This window comes from Maylandia zebra, linkage group LG12, assembly GCF_041146795.1.
Source record: "Maylandia zebra isolate NMK-2024a linkage group LG12, Mzebra_GT3a, whole genome shotgun sequence".
NCBI lineage: Eukaryota > Metazoa > Chordata > Actinopteri > Cichliformes > Cichlidae > Maylandia > Maylandia zebra.
The window spans coordinates 19,776,483-19,797,492 of NC_135178.1; the positions used below are offsets into that span (position 1 = coordinate 19,776,483).

Sequence of the window (21,010 nt, forward strand, 5' to 3'; positions counted from 1 at the left end):
TGACACAGTGTGTGACATGTGTTCACCTGAAGTTGCATTTGTCTAACTGTTAGACCTGGTAATGGATGGATCATTTTTCATTATGTTCTGATATATAAAACCACAAAAATGACAGAAGCTGCATTTTATTTTTAACCATGACTGTATAACACAGAAATACTTCAAATCTAAAACTTTGCAGTGATAGCTGTTTTGTTTAAAACACTTAAGCTTCTTTTCATTTGTGGTATGAGTACTGCTGTATAGAGAACAAACTGGAACACTAGTAGCTTCAACACAAGCACTGTAGGTATGCAGATTTTACAGTCATGTGACCTGATTAACCTCAATCCTATCAAACTGGGTACACTGTCAAACCCGCATTTCACGTGTTCTTTATACTACCCTAAAATCAAAAACATACCTATAATTTGCGAGTTTGGGACCTATTCAGTTCAATCGGTATCACACAGTATATCGATATGCAAGGTACACCAAGTTCTCGAAGAATGCTTGATTTAAAATAAAAATGACAACTGAAGTTTGAATGGCTGGATTTATGCCAGTTATTTTATATATGGAGCCAAACAACCAAACAGTCCTGTTTTACCTTCCCACTGTAAGGATCGGGCATCTGGGTTTTACATGAATACATCCAAACATAGTCAGTATCAGTATCAATCAATCTCGGACTGTAAGAGCATGAATTAGGGCAGGTAGAAACATTTACAGCAGAGCTATGATGGCCTCTGGTGGTGCAGCGGAGAAGTATCATTGATGACTTCCGGTTGTTTAAAGCTTCCAGGTTTCCAGGCTGCTCTAGTGCCTGCTGTTTTCATACTGCCATTCGTCTGCACATCAGAGAACATGCACTGACTCAGAAACCAATTAGATCAATGTTCTGCTCATCCACAAACCCTTCCTGGTCGCCGGGCAGACTTTAAGTTTGACTGTAAACAGATCTTATACTTTTCTTAATACTGAGAGAGCTTTAGTGCGATTTTATATTCTATTCGGATCTGTCCCTACATAACCCTAAACTGAGAGATTCTCTTTTACCTAAGCCATGTACGTAAGACTCAATGGTGCAAGCTTATTTCATAGAGTTACTTTAATTAAATTCACTACGGCTGTCAGTGATGGTCTGAAGAGGCGTATTCACAGGAGGATGCACAGACCTCTGCAGGCTAGGCACCAGCACCCTGTCTGCCATTAGGTTTCAGGATGAAATCCTTTGATTGTCATAAAAACTTCTGAGTATCATTTGGTTTTGGTTGTTTGACTTTATGTAATGATTTGGTATCCTTTTATTACTAACACATTACCCGGTCCATATCTGCATAGATATCCAGCATGCTTTTCTTTTTAACCACTGAGATCTGATGTGTTTTCAAAGTGTTTCTTAAACGTTTTTAAGCAGTATATAAACTATACAAACCTTTTGGAGGAAGAAAAAAAAAACCTTTATTATTTATATTTTTATTCAAATGAAGAGCAACAAAATGATAAAAGCATCTACAGCATTTCATTAATGTGCAACAAAAACAAAGACAGTCTGACTGGCTTTACTGCACATGTGGTCCTCTACAGTAGCCCTATCATCACATACTATGATTGCCAGGACTCTGACAGAAAATGAGACATGAAAATCAAACTCTCCGGCTAATGTAACAAGATAGTAAGGCCTTTCTAAGGAAAATGAGCCAAAATCATCAGGAGGATAAAAATGCAAGGATTCCAAAATATTTCTGTAAAGTCATTATAGATATAATGGAATAAATAAAGGGGGAAACTTTACTGGTAAAGTGTAACCAAATCGGTACCATCTCAGTTCTTCACAGTGCCGTACACCATCGTTCTCACCTGTTCACAGGAATAGTTGCATTCTCCGAAATAAAAAAAAGGCCACCATTACCAGCAACTGTGCACAGATGCCTTTGTAACAACAGTCTGTTGTTACTGTTTTGGACATTGGGTTTTTTTTTTTTTTTTTTTTTTTTTTTTTTACACATCAATGGAACAAACAATATTATGACCACCAAAAAAGAGATGTAGGCCTCCTGAATGTAATGATGATCACATTTCACCTGCCAATCATGGCAAGCAATAGAGTGAATAAGTACCGCTTTGGCTGAGGGTACAGCTGTACTTAAATAACATCTTGTTGCAAAACTGGAGGAGCTATCTCAAGACAATAAATAGTGAACATACAGAGAGGTGGTTAACACTGGACCAACTTTAAACATTCCTATTTTTGGCTGACAAGTAACAGCTTACTGAGCAAACTATCAACATGGATTGTTCTTCTGTATACTTTGGATACTTAAATATGCACATTAGCCCTTAAAACACAACATTCATGAGCAAATGACCTCCAGGTGTTGTCTCAAATCAAGAGATGCAGTAAAACACTTTAACCAAGACTCCTGATCAGGTAGATGTGTACAGTTACACACACACACACACACACACACACACACACACACACACACACACACGAGAGAGCTAATTATTAAAATGTTTAAAGTTTAGATGTTTAAAATGGTACATCCAAAACGGCAAGGGAAAAGGCTTTGGGGTTGAGCATATCTACACTATAATTACAACTTTACAAGCGGAAAAAGCCAAAGAGTGAGTCTGTAAAGTGACTTCATTGCAGGAAAGTGATCCAAATTTAAAAAGAAAAAAAAAAATTAAAAAATTGTTGATTAAAGCTTGGCTGGGATTAAAGTTTGGGGGAGAGATAGAAAGGAAGGAAGAAATGAATGTTTAGCTCCAGTGTGCACTGCCTGCTCTCACCTAAGACACAATGGCTATCATTTTAAACCTGCACTATTTTTTGTACATCATCTACAGTACACAGTGGGATATTTTTGTCAGTACATTCATTCAATACCAACACACTGGCATCTACTCATCAACGAACAAATCTTGTAGCCCAACCATGACTAGTATAGCAAACACTTGGGATCGCATGAATAATTAGTACAGGCTGACAGGTAGATATTCTTCCAACAAAAAGACACGTGGTTACTTTAACTCTAAGGATAATCCTATCTATCAAGTAACATTAATTTAAATTCATCATTGCTGAGAAATCCCTGACAGCTGCATCTTCACATACACAGTAATATTGACATTAATCATACTATTGAGTTTATTTTAAAGTGGCCGTTTTACAGCTCACGATGAAAGGTGCCTGAGAGGTGGTTGGGCCAAAGGAGTGTGGGTGAAAGCATGATTGTCTGCTCAGGCGTGAGGTTTAGATGAGAACTGCGGAAGAGGTTTGGTCAACAGCATAAAACATGAGGAGTGTGTATTGCATCTGACGACCCCCTGTCACAATCACACACACACAATCAGATCCACCCTGAGCTATCATGTACAACTTACAGGACCAATCTCAAAAATTAAAACAACCTGTCCAACCAGCTAGAGCACAACCACTGATTAGCGCTCTGGTCTGGATGAGGGGAGGTAAAGGACACAGTCCTAAGATAGTGCAAATACTGTTGTTGTCTCAAAGAAACAGCCCAGTTGCTTGTTACTGGGGTGGAGACTTGTTGGAGCATCTGTGTTACAGCCATTGTCGGAGTGTAGGCAGGTTCCTGTCCATCCAGCACTGATTCAGCTTTATGGTTTCCAAAGCTTCCTGCACGCTCCTCATCTGAGAGCCACGCTCCTTCAGACCAGAGAAGAAAGCCTGCACCTATAAGACATCAAAACACACAAGCTCAGCTCACGAAACAAGTACACTGAGAGTCAAACAAATGCATTCTCATAAGAAATGACTTAAGGACATACTTTATGAAGTTGTGCCTGTGTGGAGGACTGGGAGGTAACAGATTTGATGATTGCCTGGATGGCAAAGGAGCCAATAGGGAACCTGCAGCCCAAAAGACAAAATCGTTGAATTTTCAGGTGAAATTATCTCAAAATGCTATACAAAGGGAAACTCTGAGACTAACTTACTTCTCTATGAGGCAGTCCCAGTTCTCTTGTATGAAGTCCCAGGCAAACAAACAACCAGCAAAGCTCTGACACATAGTGCTGATAACCAAAGGCAACTCCTGAGTCTGAATGAGACTTCCCCTCAGACCAAATGACAGAATCCTAGAAAGAAACCAAACATGTCAAAAGGACCCTGATTGTAACTACACAGCGTGGGGATCAAACAATCTTTAGTATAAAGAAGTACATTTTGAAAGCTTTAAGTTGAGATAGAGGAGAATTTTAAAAAACTGAAGCCATAAACCAAAGTGTAATGCTCTTTGCCGCTCTCCCTTAAAAATGTGCCAGAAAACAGAACATAGCATTACTTCAAAATAACTGGGAAGTCTGTGGTCATTACAATTCCCAGATCAATGTGAAAATGCACAAAATCTTCATTTGCTGACTTCTTGTTGAAATCTAGAAACATTTTTTATATTTTCACTCCTGTATACTAATGCTGGTATTATCACAAAAGGCTTAACAATACATCCTATTGAAAATTCAGGGGAGTTAATGACTTTACTGTAAAGCCATCCAGTGGGTCGAATTGGACCCTTTGGTGTTTGACACACGTTTGACACCACTGCCGTACATCTCAAAGGTTTATAACTATTATATTAACAGGTTTTAAAACAAATAACTTCTAATATACAAATCTCAACCTTTTAATAACAACATTTTCGCGACTTGTTAAATATCCATGATAAATAAATGCAGATGTACAGAGAGACAGGGCAGTGTCTAGCAGATGTTGCGATTCACCAGTCACATCAATCTATGATCTATGTCCCTGCTCTCACTTATGATCACAAGCTCTGAGTAGTGACCAAAAGAATAAGACCGATGCAAGCAGCAGAAATGATCTTTCTTTGAAGGCTGTCTGGGCTCTTCCATGGAGACAGGACTCAGTGTAGAGCTGCTACTCCTCTGTTTTGAAAGATCCCAGCAGAGGTGACTAGGATCCCTTCTGGGCCCCTTTTGGATGAGATGTTTTGTGCCTGTTCTACCAGTAAGAGCCCCTGGGGCAGACCAAGGACATGCTGGAGAGATTACATCTGGGAGCAACTGAGTTTACACCAGAAGAGCTGGTGGAGCAAGGTCTGTGCTTCTCTGCGTAGGCTGCTGTTTATTCACACCCGCATGGATGGAAATAAATGGATGGACTTACTGAAAAAGACATCAGCTACATTCTAACATAATCTAGCATCCCCAAAATGCAGTCTAATCAACTTATTGAAGATCAGTTTGTTTAGATGTGTGGGGCACCATTATACATTACAGTATAATGATGCCCCAAACGCAGAACAAGTTTGAAGTAATTTAATAACAGTTTTCCACCTGCTGAGTCAGTAAACATCAAGATTGCTTATGCCAGAAACAAAAAACAAACTATAAATACTTCGCAGGGTCAGTAACAATTTTTACATGTAAACTACAGTAATATAACTACAGCACTGACAAGGTGAGTAACTGTGAGACCTTGAGTATGTCAAACTTTTGCTCTGGTGGAATCAAGTGAAGTCATTTTAATGGCATCGCAGGACTTTGAGTTGCAGATGAAATTAATGGGCGGGGAAACGGACTTTGTTAAAATAGCGCATAATTAACAAATGCAAAAACAAAACAAAAAAAAACTTACTGTACTAAACGTTGTGGGTTCTGAGTGGATGCTAGGCCCTTTAGCATTTTCCGCTTCTCTGAATCGTACGTGGCATGTACATATATGTTGAAAAGAGCGTCCCAGGTTTCATCAGACCGGCCAGCCACTGTAAATACAGTCTGCTGCAGATCACCGGGAATCCTATGACAATAAATACAAAAGAAACAGACTTTTACTTTTGCTACTCAATTCTAATTTTCTGATTCCATTAGGTCCCATCACCTTCCATAGAGATTGAAAATGTGGCGTAAAACCGCAAAGGATTATGGGTACGAGTGGCAAGCGGTACTAGCACACGCAGGCTTTCACATGAAAACAGTCACACAGTGATAAAAAGAAACAGAAAGAATGGCAAGATGCTGTTGTATTATTAACTGCAATAGCCGGTCGCATACCAGCCACGGGAAGCCGACCGGTAAAGAGATCAGTTGTTATCGGATTACGTTGTGGAAGAGAAATTGTTTAAGCCATGTTTCCGAAGTAACAAAGAGCCGACGGATGACCTGGATTGCAGCCATTCGAAGACCAAATATAATGTCCCAGAACACTCCAGTTCACATGTTAGTCTGCTCCAAGCATTTCCATAAAGGTAAGTCTTCTGTTTAACATGATTGTTGATGTAGGTTACAAATAAGTCTTATATTGATTTGAAATGAATTCGTTACGCTATGCTGCTTTGTTCACTGTGGCTTTGCGGGCCAATGTTTGTTGTGTTTTGTAGGAAAACCAGCCTACAAAATGCTGGAATACAGACTGGGCACCCTCTATCAACCTGGGTCATACTGATTTTAAAGCTGCTACCACAGCGGGATTTGATCGGTTAAGAGAGAGAGAGCTCAAAACAGCCATGAAAAGTCCCACATATATGTGCCCAAGTGTTGTATTGAAGCAATCAAGTGATGAATAACTGTTTTCCAATATGTTGTTTTAATATGGTTTTTTGGCATTGTTGATTTGTTTTTCACCGAAGCAGCTAATAAAGCATGATGGAATACAATGTTGCGTCTTTCCTGTAAGATTCTATAATAGAATGAAACAATAATGCCAGTTATAAATAGAGACATTGAATTGAATGAATTCTTATTTTATTTCTATTAGATCTGAAAATGTTGTGTAATACTACAACCTGAAATGACAAATAGATTGCGTTGGCCAGGAGATAAAGAAAAAAATGTAACAACAGCTGTGAAATGGAATAGTCCAAATCACCAAAGTAAACTGGACCTGGGCTTGTTGTAGGGATCTGAAGTTTTTAAACATTTTGTGAGTGCATACACTCACCGTCGTTTTGTACACAACAGTTTTGGGGGCAAATAAAATGCAAGTAGGGATTAAAACCGCAGAATTAATGATGCTGGAAATACTAGCTCTTGATGCAGTGTTTTGATTTTGTTGCCACTCCTACCCACAATACAATGCGCAAAAGTCACGTGGTCTGTCAATCTCTATTTCTAAAATGATGTTTGACTAATACTGTTCACCGTGTTACCAGCTTGAAACGAAGCAGAGTAAGACAATGAAATGTTTGTTGTGCTCTGGACGTACCTGAGGGTACCATTTGACTCCATGTACTTTTTGAACAGGGACGTGGCCTGCTGGGTGCAGTTTTCATCATTCAGATTACAGGCCATCTCCAGCAGAGCAGAGCGCAGCTCCTGTTTGGACACATTCTCTTCTTCTTCCCATGTTTGTTTGGCCGTCAGATTACGAAATGTGCTCATAATAAAATTCTGTCAAAAAACAAACAAACAAAACAAACCCCAAAACAAAACACATTCATTAGCATGATAAAGCCAAAACGCAGATGAACTAGGAAAAAGACTTGCTCTGACCTTATCAAAGATACGTTATGTGTTAAGTGTCAAATCAAAGTCAGATTTTTTTTTAGCAAATTAAAGTTTTATCACGTAATATGACGTAAAAAAAAAAGAAAAAAAAAAGAAGTAATGTTAAAAGATGTAGATTAATAGTGAAATTAAAGAACGTCATACTGGCCGTTTTGTGAAATGTAACAATTGTGTCAATCGTGTTTACTGTTGAAGTCACTGCTGCTAGAAGAAGCAGGAGGAATTGTAAAGTGTACAGGGCTATACTCTCTGCTCAGATCCAGAGAAATGCGGCAAAACTGATCAGAAAACTCTTAACAGTATAAATGGATGACAAACCAAAGTACATTGCAAAATCAGTCCAAGAAAAACGAGGCATTCTTCAATGGCCAAGACATTCACCTGATCTCAATCAAATAGAGCAACTTTTCAGTCAAACTGAAAAAGAAGACAGAGAGACCCACAAATAAGCAGCGGCTGAAGGTGGCTGCAGTAAAGGCTTAGCAGAACATCTTAAGGGAGAAAACACACCAACTGGGGATACCTGTGAGTCCTAGACTTCAGGCAGGACTGCAAAGGACTTTTAGCCAGGTATTGAAAACTACCCTAGATACAGCTAATGTAAAGTTTTTTATTAAACCCCCTGAATTAAAGATTCAAGTCTGCACTTCAATCACATCTTGGCAGTTTGATTTAAAATCCATTGTTTTGGAGTCAGAAGCAAAACTTTAAAAATTCTGTCTTTACTGAAAATCTAATTTCTTGGGTGTGAGTTCAATACCTTCATGCGGGATGCAAGATTAGACTCCTGTCTTTTTTCAAGCTGTCGGTAGATATTATTGAGCTGTAAAAGGGCCTCTGTCACAGGAGAAGTCTCAGTGTCCGCTGAGACATATTTCAGTAGATTTATGACCTGCAGGAAGGACACACGTCCCAATCTAGTGACGACACGGGACAAACGAGGAACAGCAGAGCATCAAAATGAAGCAGAAGAAATTTAAAAAAGACTTTCATCACTAAATGCAATTAAAAGACTTTGATACCTGGAGAGAGCAAAGATGTTATGTATAAGTGAAGCACGGTCCTCGTGTGTAAGAACGCCGACATTTGAGAACAAAGCTTGAGCAAGAGCAGACCAGCCATCCTTTCCGTAGTCCACTATGTAGAAGCCTGTATTTTTGTAGTTCAACTTCAGCCAAGTTACATTTTTTGACAGCTTAAATGTGTCTGAAAATACAAAAAAAACAAACAAACCCCAAAACAAAACAAATAAACACATGAATACACTTAAAACTTTTCATTCGAGAGCAGCTCAGCCAAGGACAATTAGAATAGGTTTCTATTTTAGTCTTTTACCTGATTTATTTTTCAGAGTGAAAACCTGTCTGCACTCAGGGGCCAAACTACAGCTGTCGTTCACGTACGTCACTGGAATATGCCACAAGCTAAACAGAGTGCACACTACAGTTAGCACGGTGGTGTCCTTATGATTTATGTGTGTCTGTCTGTCTGTGTGGTAATGTGTAACCCACCTTGACGTATGCGTGGTATTGTCAGATGTGAGCAAGAAGTGCTCCTGTGCGAGTGTCACCTGGTTTCCCATGAGGTTCACAGTGACCAGTGGGAAGCCTTTCTGTGATGTCCACGATGTCATCATCTGCGATACATTCATGTGGTGCGTGGACTTATCGGTCTGAGGATAGGAAGGGGAATATTTGATCTGTGTGTGCAGCCAAATGTCATGCTTTCATTTTTTCTCCACACATGAGAATTAGTGTAGAAGGGGACTCATATTTTGCAGCTATATTCTCAAAATTTGTGCAAACAATTACAATTTCTAGTATCCAAATGGCAACAAAGTGTACACTACTCACAGAATCTATCCAAAAAGATCTCTTTGATGAACAGATCAAAGATAAACTCTAAACTATGAGAGACTTGTTGATCAAGTTGTTAGCATTGTGGCAGACAATAAGATGACTAAGCAAATGAAAGCATCAACTTTAACTGAGGTCATTAGGTTGAAACACTCTTGTCACAATTATATAGTCTTTGCATCTGTCTTGTGCTCTGCCATCAAAAGGGAATAAGCAAGAGAACAAGCAAGGGAACATTCTATGTAGAGCATATTAGCTACATTTGAATTATAGATTGACTGCAATACCTCAGCAAAGAGTAAACAGAATAAAAATATCTATTTAAAAAAAGAAGTTCTAAATAATCTCCATTATGAGACTATTTACCAAGTTAGAAAACAAGGTAATATAACATATCTATATTTAACAGGACTATTTTCAAAAGGCCTTATAAGAGCCTACTCAGGACTCATATGTAATCATCTGTATCTTGCATAGTTGCAATGCTATCCACTAACAAAATCTTTCCTTATATGCAAAGACGTAAACAGTATAGTACAGATAAAGCACTTGTAGTTGCTGCTACAGTAGATTAGAGCCCATCAGGCATTATCTATTTACTAGTTTGATATCAGCAAGTATAATGTTGATAGATGACAAGTAAAAAAAAAAAAGTAAAGCAGGGACAGGAGAAACACTCTTTAACCAGGTTATGAGTGTTGGTGTTACATAGTTTGTTCACCAGAGGGCACTATGCATCTTCCTTTTTGGTAACATGGGTGTTTGGAACTAGGATACATCCTGGTGACTAATTTTCTAGCCGTTTAAATGAGAGAGAAAAACTTTGTTTACTCAACGAGCCCAAAGGTCAGAACCTTCTTACAAATATTTCATTTGTATTTTAAGGGCTATATGAACCCATTAATCATATTTCTTATTAGACAATCATGTTTTAAATGTTGCTTAAAGGTGCGGCACTTTACATTCTGTATAATGTTGTAAATATGCACAATATCAGATTAACTTACAGCCTTTGGCTAGCCATAGCAGAACTAGCAGCAGTAGCCTCAGTTTCTTCCTGTCTAGCTTCTACACTCCAGTTTACTCCAGTTTATTCTGGCAAAACCAACCTACGGCTGCTCATGCTTTACTATAAAGTACTACAGATAAGCGCAGGCAGCACTCTGGCAGCCATCTGTTTTACTTTTCCCTCGTTCATTTACAATTTCCTTTCACGGACACACAGAGAGGTGTGTGCAGCCAACTGTAAAGGCTGCAGTCTGACAGTGCCCAGCGGTTGTGTAACATCTTTGACAATATCTTCCATTTAAAAAAATAAGAATGCTACATATAGCCAACTCTTATTTCTAGCAGCAACGTTTGAACTTCTAGTCAATTAGTCATGCACATCTTTTAACACAACAACCAGCTGATCCATGCAGATTTAGGGAGAGTGTAAATGAGTAAATAAATAGGTGTTGTGCGACAGAAAGAAAAAAAAATTGATTTTTAAATCAACAAATATTGGTATTGGTCTTAAAAATACTGTATTGGTCAAGCTCTATGGTAAATTTTACCAAGGCTACATTTTGCCACAATCCCACTTCACAAAGGGGAAAAAATAACCAGCCACTGTGTCAGTAAAAACACACATATGCATGAACATAAAAAACACACGACTAATACCTGTGTGAGGCTGTTCCAGAGGTCATCAGTGTCTGTATTTAATCCACTGAACTGTTTGAGATATTCAATGATACCCTTTCTGAACTGTTGATCTCCGGGGAAGGAAGCATTCAGCATTAGAAGAATGGATGCACCCTGGAAGACAAAGAATAATAAACTAGCAATAAACTATCAAGAATTCATGTGAGGGTCACTATTTCCTTAAATGAACAGCTAGAAATCAAAGTTAAGTGAATTAATGAACAGCATGTGATGTACTTATAAGTCAGAGTTTACCTTTTCATAAGAGACAGAGTCAAACATCTCCTCTACTTGTTCTGTTGTATTAACGTCTGTCGACACAGCGTGCGAGGAGTTTAGTGCATCTTTGTCTAGGGCTCTGAACCGCACTGAGAGGAATAAATTACCCTGCAAACAAACAGGACATACTGCATATGTAGGAGCACATAACATTATCTGATTTAAAACTATGACAAATAATTTGGCAAGCTACACGGCAGAACGTACAGTTTCCAGGTCGGGCGACACTTCCTGCAGTGACATGTACTCCATGTAAGTGGCAAAGCCTTCGTTGAGCCACAGGTCATTCCACCATGTCATAGTCACCAGGTTTCCAAACCACTGTAAAACAAAAAAAAACAAAAAAACATTGGACATGTGAACATATTCACTGTTTCTTTTCACAGATACAAACACAAACAAAAGTACCTGATGAGCAAGCTCATGTGCTATGACAGAAGCCACCACTTGTTTTTCCAGGAGAGAAGACTCTTTGCCCACTAACAAAGTGGTTTCCCGAAAAGTGATTAGCCCCAAGTTCTCCATGGCTCCTGCCAGGAAGTCAGGAATAGCTACCAAGTCTGACACCAGAGAAAGACAGCATATGGGGTTGTGTAAAAACGGGACAGGGGGAGAACAGTTACACAAGGATAGAGCACAGAGTGTGTATAATTAAATATTCATTGGTTTACTCACCTAGTTTTTTGAGAGGGTAATTAATGTCAAAGAAGTTATTGTAAAACTCCAGCAGTTTAGAGGTTATGGTCAGAGCATACTCAGTGTGCCCATTTTTCTCTGGTACAGAGTAGACTGACACCTAACACAAACAATAAAAGGTATTTATATGTATACACATATATATAGTTTATCAACAACAGCACAGCCTCACTGAAAAATACATTTTAAAAAAAATATTTGCAGAGGCTGAACTGAAACAGAAAAATATTTCTCTGCTAGACCTACCTGGGTTTCTGAAACATTTTTGGTGTTAGGGGTGAAGTCAGCAACGATGAAGGCCACCAGGTAAGTGCTCATGTTAACACTGGTCTTTTCAAACTCATCCTGCACAAGGCCATTGGAGAGATTTGTGGATTTTGCCTGAAATACACAAAACAAGGATGTATTGAAGTCCTCTGCAATAAATCAGTATTGTTGACTTATTGTGGATGAATACAGCAGTGCAGCACACCATCTGGTAGTATTGACTGTACCCCCACCGTGACCTGAGAAGCCATAGTGGTTACAAGAATTACAAAGTCTTCAGGACAGGATATTATTATAATTATGCTTTGTAAACTGTGGTTACATAGTGACAAAGCACAATTGTAAGTTTACTGCAACTGACAGTATCTTAAAAAATCGAAACTCTGTGAACTCTATAATACAGTGGACAAACCCATCATGTAAGCCTCCTCAGAAGAAAGCATATTTCATTTTGTACATCCAAGCCGGTATGTAACAGCTGGCATTAATTTAAAATTGTCACCATTCAGCATCTGTACAAAAAAAGAAGAATCACTTCTTCAAAAGCCAAACCTCTATTAGGATGTTAAACTCTCATGCTACTGTAACCAAATGTAATTCAAACCTTGTGTCAGTTTTCATACATTTAAATCTAGTCGGATACTGCCAAAAATAACAAATGAACAAGTGAATAAAAATAATTCAACCACATATGAATGAAGCCTTATAAAACACTGAGTAGAATGTTTCAACCATTAGTATCATAATGCAAAACTCATTCATTTTAAATTACCTTGGGCATGTTTGAAAGAGTCATGTAGGTTTTTTTTCTGCTGATTTTAATCAGGAATGTCGCTTTGAAAGCTGGTTCATCAAAACAAGGGAAGGCTTTCCTGGCCGACAGCGGCTCAAACTGTGTTGCTGCTAGGACCCTGGGGAAAAGAGGGGGTGAACATGACCATGCTGGAAATGTTTAAACTCCATAAAACATTTTCTTTCTGTATTTGTTATTTTTAAAGCACTCATTTGTTAGACTGTGGCGATGAGATGAGCTGACTCCATAGTCTGTACTTATGGCAGAACCAATTCAATTGTTCCTATATAGCACCAATTCACAACAATAGTCGCCTTAATGTGAAGTATATTTTAAGTGTAAGACCCTACAGTATTAGAAAAAAACTCCAACAAGACATCCCCGTGTGAGCAAACACGTGACAACAGTAGGAAAGAAAAAAACCCTTTTAACAGGAAGAAACCTCCAGCAGAACCAGGCTCGGGAAATGACAACTATCTACCAGTTGAGAGTGAAGGGAAAGGGTAGACAGCAGAGAGAAACAGGTCAAAAGGAAAACTATAAGAGAAAAGGCAGGAGTTTTATAAGTACTAATGATTAAATGCACTAGTAGTGTATAAACACACAGGGAGTGAAAAGAAATGAGTGAAGATGAACTTGTCAGTGCATCATGGGAAGCCCCCAATAGCCTACGCTTAGTACAGTATGAGTCAGGGTCATTAGACCCAGGCTTGACTGTAATCTTTATCAAAAAAGAAAGCTTTGAACCTAATCTTAAAACGTAAAAGTAGAGTGGGAGAAGCCGTCTGTCTCTTCAAGTCCAAACTGGGTGCTGGTTCCAAAATACACGGACCTGATCGATGAAGCCTCCGATTCTACTTTTAAAAACTGTAGGAACCAAAATTAAACCTTGAATCTGAGAGCAAAGTGCTCTAATGAGGTGATATGGTCCTAAGAGGTCTTAAAGATAAGGTGGGACCTGATTATTCAAGGTTTTGTATATAAGGAGAAAAATTTTAAATTAAATTCTGGTGCCAATAAGAGAAATACGGTCTTTCTTTCTAGTCTCACAGCAGCATTTAGAATCAAATGAAGGGTTTTCGTGGACTTTTAAGGACAGCCTGATAACAATGCATTACAACAGTCCAGCAAGAAGTAATAAATGCATAAACTAGTTTTTCAGCATCATTCTGACAGGATGATTCTAATTTTAAAGATCTTGTCCACATGAATGAAGGCAGTCCTATATATTTGCTTGATGTGCACGCTGAAGGACATATCCTGGTCAAAATGACTCCAAGATGACTCACAGTGTTACTAAAGGTAACACTATGAGGCCATCTGAAGTAAATATCCTGTTAGATTTTTAGGGCTGAGTACAATAACCTCAGTTACATCTGAATTTAGAAGTAATTTAGGCCTTTATGTGTTTATGACATCCCTTTAATTTAACTAGTTGATTTGCATGACCTGGCTTCATGGATAAATAACGCTGTGCATCATCTGCATAGCAATAAAACTGTATGCAGTGTTTTGTTATAAGGTTGCCTAAATGAAGCAAGTATAAAGTAAAAAGTATTGGTCCCAGCACAGAACTCCACGACTAACTAATTGGAAATCTATCCAACAGATATGACTCAGACCATTGCAGCACAGTTCATCTAATACAAACAGTATGTTCTAATATCTGTAGTAAAATCTTGTGGTCAGTGGTAGCAAACACTGTACTGAGGTCTAACAGGACAAACGCAGATATGAGTTCATTGCCAAAGGCCATTAGAAGATGTTTCATAACCTTCACTAATACTGTTTCAGTGCTATGATGCACTCTCAATCTTGACTGATTAACTAGTCTAGTTAACTAGTCTTTCAAGATTCTTTGAACTAAAAGGAAGATTAAAAACAGTCTATAATTAGTTACAACAGCTGGAACAAATAAGAACTTTTTAAGTAATGCCTTAATTACCGCCACCTTAAAAGCTTGTGGTAAGTAGCCTGCTAATAAACAGCCAATGAGCAAGGGGTACCTTTTGTTTCGGTCCTTATCAATGTAGAAGCTCTTGTAGAAACCATCATATGCGTTTGAGAAGTTGGCAGAATATTCCATTGTCAAAACACAGTACTGGCCTGCTTTCAGCTCCTCTGAGAAATTAACAGCTAACTGCTGTCTGGGTTTGTATTCCAGTACAGTCACATCACTGGCCTGCCCATCACCCAACTGGAAGAGAGAAAGTGTTAGTCACAGACTAGCAGACAAAAAAAAAAAAAAGTAAATTTATTCATCAGAACACAAAAAATTCTCTTCAAACCCACTTTGAAGGTTGCTTTGGTAATGTTGAGATTAGCACCATGGAATACAATGCGGTTTGTGCTGTGAAGTATAGACATGCTGATAACAGTTCTGCCCGTGAAGGTCATTTTGTCGAGGTCGGGGTTCAGGGTGAGGTCATAGCTGAGAGGTTTTATGCTTTGAGGGAGTCGGAGCTGTGCCCATGGAAACAATTCACCATTTGTGGAGATGGGGTAGACTGGCTCAATGGGATTGGTCTTGTTTGGCTTATGACAACCTGCCTGCAGAGGATAGAGAGTTGGAGTGAGCAATGAATGTGTGACTGAGCATGGAGAAAAATAAAATGTTTTTGCTCTGAAATTGATATTCTTGAAGACTAATTAATATTTTCCTTACTTTAGTAAAGGTGCAGCCAGGTAGGAAGTAGAATACCATGGTCACTGAGGCCACTATCACGAGGAATAACACACATACAACTATGGTACGTGATGAGGGTCGTGAACATGACCTGAAATCAAAACGAGATTAACATTACTTACACTAACTCATTTTAAATATGAAGAGGATCTCTCTGCTAACTTGATTGTCAAGTTTTGGTTAATGCGAGCTTTCATAACCGGCATTTAGACAGCGAGTATAAAAATGATCATCTTTCAGTATGAGACAGTTTGCCGGTGAAAGTTGAAGCCTTCACATGCGAAAGTTTTTTATTATGTGACAGGATGTGGTATCTGCATACAGCTTTTTTTAACATTTACCTTATGTAGTCAATAACAGTACTTTGAGGTTAACCTGCACAATTATTTTAACTATGACTTTGCTATATTTAATGGTTACTTTTTTGATCCGGAAGCACAACTCAAACTTAGACCATCTTAGCCTGTGTTGTCATTGCTGTCATTTCATTCTTGGCACAATGACATAATATAGTTTTAAAACAAAATTGGAATTGTAGCCACAAGTTTTCTGACAGGACTCCTAACAGCATGTCTCTTCATAAATATATATTTGTTTTTCAACATTACTAACAACTCTGCTGGGCAAACAGGGACTACCAATGTTGTTGTACATGCTGTACTTTTATCTTCCGACTCACTAAGTCAAAATTTGTTTTCCAAAAATACTCAGATCATATAATAATACTAAAGTATTTATGAAGCCCTATATGCCACAGAGAAAAAATAATTTTTTAAGTAAACTTGCTGCACATTATCCCATACTTTACCTTGGTGGTGCCTGTCTGGTGTAAGGAGAAGAGTTGGATCTGTGAGCAGAGCTTCGGTTCATAAAAGACATGCCCAACAAACGTGCTGAAGACTCGCAGTCCTCCTCATCGTCATCCATGTCGTTTTCCCCCAGGCCTCGCACAAGTAACCGTGAACTACGGGGTTCATATGTCACTTCATCTGGATCAAGAGCAGGAAACGTCTGGAGAGAGCATATCCAGTAGGTTCTATTATCCTCTGGTTAAATCATGCAGATTCCTATTCATTGTATAGACTTTCCATGTAAGTTAGTTAGCACGGGGTAAAATGTCATATGTAGAGGGGGTGACGAGACTGAGTGCAGAGAAATGAATGATAAAAACAATAATCAGGTAAGAGAAGAGTCCAGATAACAGGTAATGAAAGAAGATGTGTTTTAATAATGATTGTAGCTGTCCTTTCTGCAGCTGCAAAAGGATCGAGGAGCTTTAAGAGAGGATTTGGTGACTATTAGAGAATGAGAAAGTGTAAAGACTTTATCTATAAGGCTGTATGATGCAGCATCACTGCGGTGACTGAAAACTAAAACTGCATATGAAGTATTACCATGATGAAGAGATAGCATTGTCAGACAGAAGCAGCTTACAACTATTTGCCCCAATTCGCTCACATTATCAACCCTGACATACTGGCATACCGGAAAGGCTGTGGAGTCTTTGGCTAAATCCACAACATCGGGCTCTTCTTCAAACATGCTGTTCTCAATCATGTTCCTCGGCAGGCTGGCACGCTCTGTAGCACAAAGAGGAAGAGAAATCAGACAGATGCTGCTAAAAAAAAAGGGAAATGATTGAAAGGAGAGAGATGTAACAGAATTAAGATGTAGAATTACAGAGTAGCAGAAGAGACTATCTGGCACAAAGAGCAATGTTGTCACTGAATGCGCTTTCAACACAAAGCCACGTTTCATAAAGTGCTCACAGAGTTTTTGCAATTTCCCGTTAGAACACCTTCTTCAGTATTTCCTGCTTCTTTTATCTACACAGAACAGGTTTATCAGGTTGTTGAAAGACTAAACTGCAGACATTACAAACCTGGAATAACTTCTTCTCCACAGGGAAAAGAAGTGAAAAAAGTCCCCAAATAGGAAAACGCTAAAGCAAAGACTACTCATCACTAGACCATGTCACATGCAGTTTTTAAAGGCGTGCATTTCCTCAAACTAACCTGCATATGCAGCTTTATGACAAGAGAAGGCCTTGTTTTACAAACTTTAAGTCACTGCCTGGAAGCCAGACTTTCCCCACAGTAATTCCTGAAACAATCAGAGGCATGTTCAACTTCCTAATTCAATAACTAAAGTATTAAAATGATGAACTGTGCAACTCTGCAGTTTCAGCCCCACAGTCCATTCATGGTTTTACAGCCTAAACAGTTTTCACTTTCCATTTCATGGCTGTAAGTGGAAAGCACAGAAAGACACTGAACACCTAAAGTGTTCACTCAAAAACAACTACAGCAAACAAAGATGAGCTTTAACTCCCAAAGAAAGTCAGCAGACCAGAAATGTCAGAGGTGAATTATTTTGCTCCTTGTGTGCTCAGTACAGTGTTTCTGATATGACAGCGTGGGTCGACACAGTCTCCCTGTCTGGACCACACTGCTGCATGATGAATATCTATAAATAGGTTAGGAGCTAAGCAATGGGCAAAGTGGAAGGTCTACAAGGGTTTATAAGAATAGCAGTGACTAAACACGTTAAACAGATATTTCATATGAGCAAAATGACATTCTCAGAAGAGAGAAGTGGTTATGGTGATGGTTATGATTAAGCAGGATAAATGTAAAACACCCACAGGTCTGTGTGTAAATACACTAAAGCAGTCTATCGGCAAACTGGGGTTTTCCTGTTTATGCAAAACAAGTACAAACCCAACAGCAGACTCACAGAACTACAGCTAAATATGTGCCTGTGTTTGGCAGGTGTGTCCCCAAGTAATAAAACACAGAAAACACACTGCAAAATGGCTCACTCTTTAAAGTTTATAGGAAGGGAGAATATGTAAACGTTTTAACATCATTATCTGATGAAAATGTGATCACGAAATACAAGTTTGGTCTCAGAAAATCACCAAGTCACAATCAAACCTCCTTACACGCAAAGATACACAAAAACAGGAAGTCAAACTACAGTGATTTTGCTGCTGCTGCTACTTTCCTCTGAGCTGTTATAGTGTGTACACAGCCCTCTCTTTTGTTTGCTCTAATAAAACAATGCACGTCCTGGGACCATAACAGAGGTTATAAACAACATGAGCGGCTGGGAGCGTGACTTATCGGCGCTCCACGTCAGGAGAAAACACAGCCGCTATCAAACCAAGCACACTTATATCGAGCGAACAGTGCTGCTATGCTGTTACAGATAACTTGAAACGTAACAGGGTGCTGTGTTAACACAACCTCTGTTCTTAAGCTGTTAGAAATGTGTTTCACTATCTTTATTTCAGTTAAAATATTTAAGCAGCCCACTGATTGATGCTTATGGGGAAATGAAACTCGTATGCAAATGTAAGTGTCATGTCACGGTAGGACTATCAACAATCAACAAGATCGATTGAGAGTAAAATTAAGGAAATTACGCAGCAAAGACAAAGCTGCTTTAATACAGTTTTTAAAAAGTCAATCGCAGCATGTGTCCTCGGGTGAATGTCACTCCCAGCCAAATGTCCCGACAGTTATTAGCTGGCCTGCTGCTGTTAGCTTGCTCTTTTACTGTACCCTCTGCCCGTGTCTACTTACCTGAACTGTTACTGTCAAACAAATCCATGGTAAGATATCTCAAAAGATCTTGTCCCGTCCAAAACAAAAAAATTGGGAAACCTCTGCACTCTCAAAGACGCTAGAGAGCCGAAATGATTTTATCGCTGGCAACAACCCACCGCAGGCTCCCTGACACTACACTAGCGGTAGCTAACTACGTAGTAGCTAGCCTGAAACTAGCCAACTTCTGACAATTGTAACCGACTGAAATACATTCAGTTAGCTAACGTTAGCCGCTTTCCATAACTTTATCGCCCATAGCTGTTTATTCAAGTTAAAAAGCGAGTAAGGGGCGGTTGTCGTTAACTAATACACCTTGAGCTAAAAACACATGAACTACTCTTGCTCGCTAAAACGCTCGGCAAACAACAAACACACGAGCAAATGACACTTTTCCTCCTCTCCGATCAGTTGTTGACGACCTCCCGTCAAATTACAATACTCACATCTGATTGGATGTTCCCACCGGGAGGCGGGGCCACGTGCACGACGGATGCTTGCGCCCCTACCAAAATAGGTTTTTTGGTTCTCCTGAGAGGACGACGTTCGTGTATATGGTAAATACAGCGTTTTTATATTCTATTTTGGATGTGTATGCATGTTTGTGTAAAGTGGGGGAAATAATTATTCCATTCCCTGTTGACTTCCAAAGAGATGACCAGTGCCTAGATTTTATGATAGTTTCATTTTAATCGCGAGAGACATAATATCAAACTATAATCAAGAAAAACAGATAAAAGTTATAGGTTGATTTTCATGTCATTGAGGGGACTATTTGATCCCAAGCAAAACAAACCCTTCTTGACAAGCACAGCAGTAAGATGTTTTTTGGAGTTGGTCAGCAGGTTTGTTCCCTCTCCTTTAGGGTTCTTGGTTGCTGTTTTTCAGCTCCCTCCACAGATTTTCTGTAGGACTGAGGTCTAGAGACTGTCTAGGCAACAGCATGATCATAATTTGCTTCTTCTTTAGCCACTCCTTTGTGGACTTGGTGGTATGTTTTGTTTTGGTTTTATCATCCACGACCCATCTTTAGTATTCCGGCTTAGGGAAGGAGGTTTTCATCCAGATTTTACAGTGCCGTCCATCAACCCTTCATTGTAGTTAAGTTGTCCTGTACCCTTAGCAGAAATGACCCCAAATCTTCTCTGGATCATTTAGATGTTCACTGGCAAACTTAAGACGGCCTGTACTGTGCCCTCTTGAGCAGGGAGACCTTGCAGGCACTGCAAGATTTCAGTCCATTACAGTGTAGTGTGTTACAGAAAGTGTTCTCTGTGACTGTGGTCCCAACTGCCTTCAGATCATTAACAAGCTCCACGTTTTGGACTATGTGTGTGTTTTTGTTGTTTTAGTATAATAACAACAAATAAAGATTTATGATAGGACAGAACTTAAATAGGAAGTTACAATGATGATTATACTAAACAGTGGCGATGTGGTGGGAATAATAAGCTTATACTTCTTCCTACTCCTTTATTCTCTCCCTTGTTTTTGTTGTCATGCTATTTAAATTGTTTTACTTTCATTTACAGCCTAAACCCTAATGATAGGCATTAAGTATTTATACCAAGACCCTAACATAATATAGGCGTACACAATCTACACTCAAGACATAAAGGATATGTTTCAGTTTATGCAACAAAAACGCAGATACAGGAAG

General features: G+C 39.0%; 1 protein-coding gene across 1 annotated transcript; it reads right to left on the reverse strand.

The window, feature by feature from the left end:
* Positions 1–1,442: 1,442 nt before the first annotated feature.
* lnpep (leucyl/cystinyl aminopeptidase) lies at positions 1,443–19,760 on the reverse strand. Its single transcript, XM_004544483.4, has 22 exons — positions 19,330–19,760; positions 17,228–17,322; positions 16,551–16,753; positions 15,722–15,833; positions 15,349–15,606; positions 15,063–15,253; positions 13,036–13,174; positions 12,243–12,377; positions 11,976–12,096; positions 11,709–11,860; positions 11,508–11,621; positions 11,277–11,408; positions 11,001–11,135; positions 8,991–9,151; positions 8,815–8,903; positions 8,502–8,685; positions 8,240–8,396; positions 7,178–7,362; positions 5,612–5,773; positions 3,952–4,092; positions 3,784–3,865; positions 1,443–3,688 (listed from the first exon to the last, which is right to left on the reverse strand). The coding sequence occupies exons 1-22, from the start codon at positions 19,355–19,357 to the stop codon at positions 3,557–3,559; spliced, it is 3,108 nt and encodes a 1,035-aa protein (XP_004544540.3). The 5' UTR covers positions 19,358–19,760; the 3' UTR covers positions 1,443–3,556.
* Between the last annotated feature and the right edge of the window lie 1,250 nt (positions 19,761–21,010).